The sequence below is a fragment of the Echinops telfairi genome, unplaced genomic scaffold, assembly GCF_000313985.2.
Source record: "Echinops telfairi isolate 266 unplaced genomic scaffold, ASM31398v2 ScPeMD7_655;HRSCAF=1070, whole genome shotgun sequence".
In the NCBI taxonomy this organism is placed as follows: Eukaryota; Metazoa; Chordata; class Mammalia; order Afrosoricida; family Tenrecidae; genus Echinops; species Echinops telfairi.
Window position 1 is genome coordinate 30,319,845 of NW_022104553.1, and position 5,205 is coordinate 30,325,049.

Sequence of the window (5,205 nt, forward strand, 5' to 3'; positions counted from 1 at the left end):
GCACAGGATGGGAAATGGTGGCCAAGAACAGCCTGTTCCACTGCTGGCTGGTGGGGATGTCATGTGCTGTGGGGTGTTGTGAAGCCAGCGCTGTCTGTTGTGTGGCCAAATACGGGGGGAGGGGGAAGAGCAGGGATATTGTGTGTTGCAATAAAGTTGGCCAGTTTGGCCTGGATGTTGTGCAACGCAAGGGGTTGGGGCTGTGTGGCTCTTGTGCTTGACCGGCGCCACCATCCCTCCCCCTCAGGTGAGCCCTTCGACCCCACGTTTGTGCTGAGCCGCTCCGTGTCCAACATCATCTGCTCGGTGCTCTTCGGGAGCCGCTTCGACTATGACGACGAGCGTCTCCTCACCATTATTAGCCTCATCAATGACAACTTCCAAATCATGAGCAGCCCCTGGGGAGAGGTCTGGAGGCCAAGAGCTACTGGAAGGAGGAGGGCGCACAGGGATGGAGGGGGCGGGGAGGACCCTGACCCTGACCCTGCTGGCCCCATCGTTAGGCGGTTGGGCTGCAAACCGCAAGGTCAGTGGCTGGAAACCACCAGCCGCTCCCCGGAAGAAAATGGAGGCTTTCGACTCCCGCAAAGCGTTACAATTTCAGAAACCCACAGAGGGCAGTTCTATTCTGCCCTACAGGGTCGCTATGAGTTGACATGGCCTCTCAATAGCAGGGTGTTTGGGTTTTGTTCTTTGAACTCTGCCCCTGGTGAACAGTCTCCGCCTAGGCATCCCCATACTGAGCCAACCGACCATCTCCATCGCCCGACCCCACCCTTGCTTACCTGGTCTACCCTGACCTCACTCGCTGCGCCCCTTGCTTTCCCCTCCCCCCAACCCCTATTCCTCTAACAGCCTGGTGACTTCCTTGTCCACAGATGTACAACCTCTTCCCAAGCCTCTTGAACTGGGTGCCTGGGCCGCACCGACGCCTCTTCCAAAATTTCGGGAGGGTAAAGGACCTCATTGCCCACAGTGTCCGCGACCACCAGGCCTCGCTGGACCCCAACTCGCCCCGGGACTTCATCGACTGCTTTCTCTCAAAAATGGCGCAAGTATGCCTTGCCGGGAAAGCTCACCTCCACCTGACCTGCAGCCTGCCTGTAGCCCTGGGCTCAAACCAGCTTGGATCCCGGCGTGGGCGGGTTCTGGGATGGTCCGCTCAGCTCCAGAAGTTGAAGCTGAACACCTGCCCACGATGGGCTGGTGCCCAGAACCGCTCCCGGCCAAGGCCAATTAACAGCTTAATTAGAAGTCCTTGGGACTGCAAGATGCTAGTTGTGGGCCCCGAAGCAGGGATTCTCCTGAACCCGCCCTTCCGTACTCCGGGGCTCTCCCGTGGGGCGTAAAGCAGAGGCGGGACTCAGGGGGGAGTGGGTGGCACAGGTCCGGAGCCCACGATCTTGGTGTCTCAGGGTGGACGCAGGTGGGCCCGTCTCCTAGCCCTGACTCGCCTTCCCATCTCCCCACCCTGCAGGAGAAGCAGGACCCGCTGAGCCACTTCTGCATGGACACTCTGCTGATGACCACGCACAACCTGCTCTTTGGTGGCACCGAGACCGTGGGCACGACGCTGCGCCACGCCTTCCTCGTGCTCATGAAGTACCCGGAAGTGCAAGGTGAGCGAGCGAGCCCCGCCCCGCGGACCGACCCCGCCCCCAAGCTCCAGTCCCTAAGCCCCGCCCTCACCACCCACTGGGATCCGAGCGCCGTCCACGCGCTCCCACGGACAGCAAGGCCAAGGCCACGCCCCTGGCCCTTGACCCTCGCTAGCCCAGCTGCCCCGCCCCCACGCCTCCTCTAGAATCTGGACACACACACACACACACACACACGCACACACGCACACACGCACACACACACTTTCCAGCCCCGACTCCGCTTCTCGTCCCTCAGCCGGTGTCCAGGAGGAGATCGACCGGGTGGTGGGGCGCGCGCGGTTGCCGTCGCTGGAGGACCGCGCGACCATGCCCTACACCGACGCCGTGATCCACGAGGTGCAGCGCTTCGCCGACGTCATCCCCATGAACTTGCCGCACCGCGTCATCCGGGACACGGCTTTCCGCGGCTTCCTGCTACCCAAGGTGTGCGAGGCACCAGTCAGAGGCATCCCAGGCCCTAGCAACTTGCATTCGCGTCTCTAGCAACCGGAATCCCGCCCCTCCTCCCTCCCTGTCCGCCCCGCGAAACCCGGAATCAACACCCCACCCCACCCCCGCGTTAGCAACTGGCAAGACCCCATGACCTTCCCATGACCCCATTTCCTATCATAATGAACTAGACCCCGTTCTAAACTCAGACCCCCTTCCCCAGGACAGGGCCCCTACCTAGGTCTTCGTTGCGAAATCCCCAGTATCTGGGACTTTATCCTGGGGGATCCCCTTGTGTCCAGGCATGTTTTCCAAGACCTCTCTCCATTCCCTGGAACCCCAAAACTATAAACCATCCCTGCAAGAAGGGGTACCTTGCACCTTGTCCCAGACCCAGCAACACCGCCTGGTAACACCCATCGCCCAAGAATCCCAGACTCACATCTGCATTCCTGGATCCCAGCTCTGTCCAGGGGATGGGGCTTTGTGGGCGGGTCTCCAAGCCCCGCACCCCTCGGATCAAGACCCGCCCCTGCCCCTCTGCATCACTAACGTCCACTTCGCTCCCACTCAGGGCACAGAGGTGATTACGCTCCTCAACACCGTCCACTACGACCCCAGCCAGTTCCAGACCCCGCAGAAGTTCAATCCTGAGCATTTCTTGGATGAAAACCGCTCCTTCAAGAAGAGCCCCGCCTTCATGCCTTTCTCAGCTGGTGAGAAAGGTGGGGGGCGGGGTGGGGTGTCAGTGTCTGGGGCCTATATTCCCACCTACGTACCCCAGTCCTAGTTCCACTCCCCCAAATCCTGGCACTTGGACACCCTCCCCTAGCTCCGCTCCCCACTCCATCCCTCTGGGCGGAGGAAAACTGAACTCCAGTGGCCAGAGACGGAATGGCAGCATGGGAAATAATTCTTCCGTCTCTCCACTGGGTGGCACAGCGGAAGCGGGTATTATTTCTCGGCTTGGATCTTTGCCGGCCATCCCGCACTGCCCCCCACCCCCGAAAAAAATTCTTGTGTTTTCTCAGCCGCTGGAGAAAAGGAAAAAACAAAAATCCAAAAACGGGGAGGCAACTAATTATATTGCATTAACAGTCCTGGTGGCGTGGTGGGTTTGCGCTGGGCCACTGACCTCAAGGTCAGCAGTTTAAAACCACCCCACACTCTGGGGGAGATAGCTGCGGCTTTCAACAGCCCTAAGCTCAGAAACCCAGAGGGCGGGCTAGCCTGTCCGAAAGGGTCGCGGACTCCATCCAGAGCAGGGAGAATCATCTTGTGTGTGGAGACTGCTCTCAAGCCACCGGCGCCACAAAGATTTAAAAGCCCACTGCCATCTAGTGGATTCCGCCGCACAGTGACTCTACAGTACAGAGTAGAACTCCATAGGGGTTATTCATCTTTATGGGATCAGAAAAGCCAACAAACTCACTGGCATGGAGTCAATTTTGACTCATGTTGACCCAATGGCAGCAGCCAGCCTCATCTTTCTCCCGAGGGGCAGCTGGTGGGTTTGAACCACCCAGCCCTGCAGTTAACTGACTGCACCACCAGGACTCCATCTCCTAAAGATTACCGCCTAGGAAACCTTTGGGGGCGTTTTACTCTGCTCTGTAGGATCTCTATGTGTTGGAGATGATTTGACAGCATACAGACACCACATGTCAAAAGAGTTAGACTATAAGGGAGAAAGAGTCTCCCAAACTCACAGGGCTGGTTCTACCCTGCCCTCGAGGGTTGATATAAGTCAGCATCACCTCCATGGCAGTGACTTTGGGTTGGTTTTTTGGTAGTGGATAAGTGGCTGGGCCCTGTAGCCAGGCTCCTGGGCGTTGTATCCTACTTCTGCTATCTCCTAGCTGTATGGCCTTGGATGTGATCTCCTAGCTGTGTGACCTTGGATGTGTTCGCTCGCCTCTCGGTGCCACATCTGTAAGAGGGCGCTCATTCACCATGAAGCCCACCTCTTGGGGTCATGTGAGGAATGAATGGTGGTGTGGTGTTTAGAGCATTCGCTTTCTCATCTCCATATTCTACCTGCATTTGCCCTTCACAAGGGACCCTGGTTTCCCAACAGTTAAGCACTCAGTGAATAACTGAAAGGCTGGCAGTTGGAAGCCATTCTTGGGTGCTGGCCACCCGCTCGGGTAGAGATGTGGTTGTCATCGACACTGAGGACCATCAAGCCTGTACCAGCCCATAGTGACTATGCCAGTCCTGCACCATCCTCCCAACCGTCCCTGGGCCCGGGCCCAGGGTGGCAGCCACTGTGTCAATGCCTCTCCTTGAGGGCCTTACACCTTTACCAAGCATGATGTCCTTCTCGTTGGGACTGGTCTCTCCCGACAACCTGCGAAGTGGACAGCCTAGGAAACACGGTGGGCACAGTTCTGTTCTGTCCTTGTCCGGTCGCTGAGTGTGCAGCGGGTTTCATGGCGCCTGCCATTCTTCACAATCTTGATGCAAGCGGAAGCCTCGAAGGGTGGGTTCCCTGCTTGCCCAAGAGCCGGAAGCTAGTAGTGACAGCATCCGGATGCGAACCCAAGCAGCAGTATAATGGTTTCACCAGGTCATTTAGCTCTCCGCCCTAGGGTGGGTCTGTGACGTTGCCAACCCTTAGCCTCAAAGGGTTTTTGCTTTGTTCGTGCTTCCCTCTGGGGACTTGGGCTCCCTCTCAGCTCTTCCTTACCGCTCACCCCGCAGGGCGCCGGCTGTGCCTGGGCGAGTCGCTGGCGCGCATGGAGCTCTTCCTCTACCTGACCGCCATCCTGCAGAGTTTCTCGCTGCGGCCGCTGGGGGCGCCCGAGAGCATAGACCTGACCCCGCTCAGCTCCGGGCTGGGCAATTTGCCGCGGCCCTTCCAGATGTGCCTGCGCGCGCGCTGACGCCCCGGCCCCTGCCCCTCCAGATGTGCCTGTGAACGCGCTGACGCCCCATCCCCCGACCCTTCCAGATGTGCCTGCGCGCGCGCTGACGCCCCAGCCCCTGCCCCTCCAGATGTGCCTGTGCACGCGCTGACACCCCGGTCCCTGGACCCTTCCAGATGTGCCTGCGCGCGCGCTGACGCCCTGGCCCCTGCCCCTCCAGATGTGCCTGTGCACGCGCTGACGCCCCG

The 5,205-nt window shown here is 59.2% G+C and overlaps 1 protein-coding gene across 2 annotated transcripts in view; it reads left to right on the forward strand.

Moving 5' to 3' along the window:
* The window catches only part of LOC101648494 (cytochrome P450 2F5), an 11,344-nt gene extending 6,218 nt beyond the window's left edge, over window positions 1-5,126 (forward strand). For both annotated transcript variants that reach the window (XM_045292824.1, XM_004710508.3), the window contains exons 5-10: window positions 248-408; window positions 879-1,055; window positions 1,478-1,619; window positions 1,897-2,084; window positions 2,665-2,806; window positions 4,794-5,126. In XM_045292824.1, coding sequence (XP_045148759.1) covers window positions 248-408; window positions 879-1,055; window positions 1,478-1,619; window positions 1,897-2,084; window positions 2,665-2,806; window positions 4,794-4,975 — 992 coding nt within the window. In that variant the 3' untranslated portion in view covers window positions 4,976-5,126. The remainder of the gene's footprint in view (window positions 1-247; window positions 409-878; window positions 1,056-1,477; window positions 1,620-1,896; window positions 2,085-2,664; window positions 2,807-4,793) is intronic.
* The last annotated feature ends 79 nt before the right edge of the window (window positions 5,127-5,205 follow it).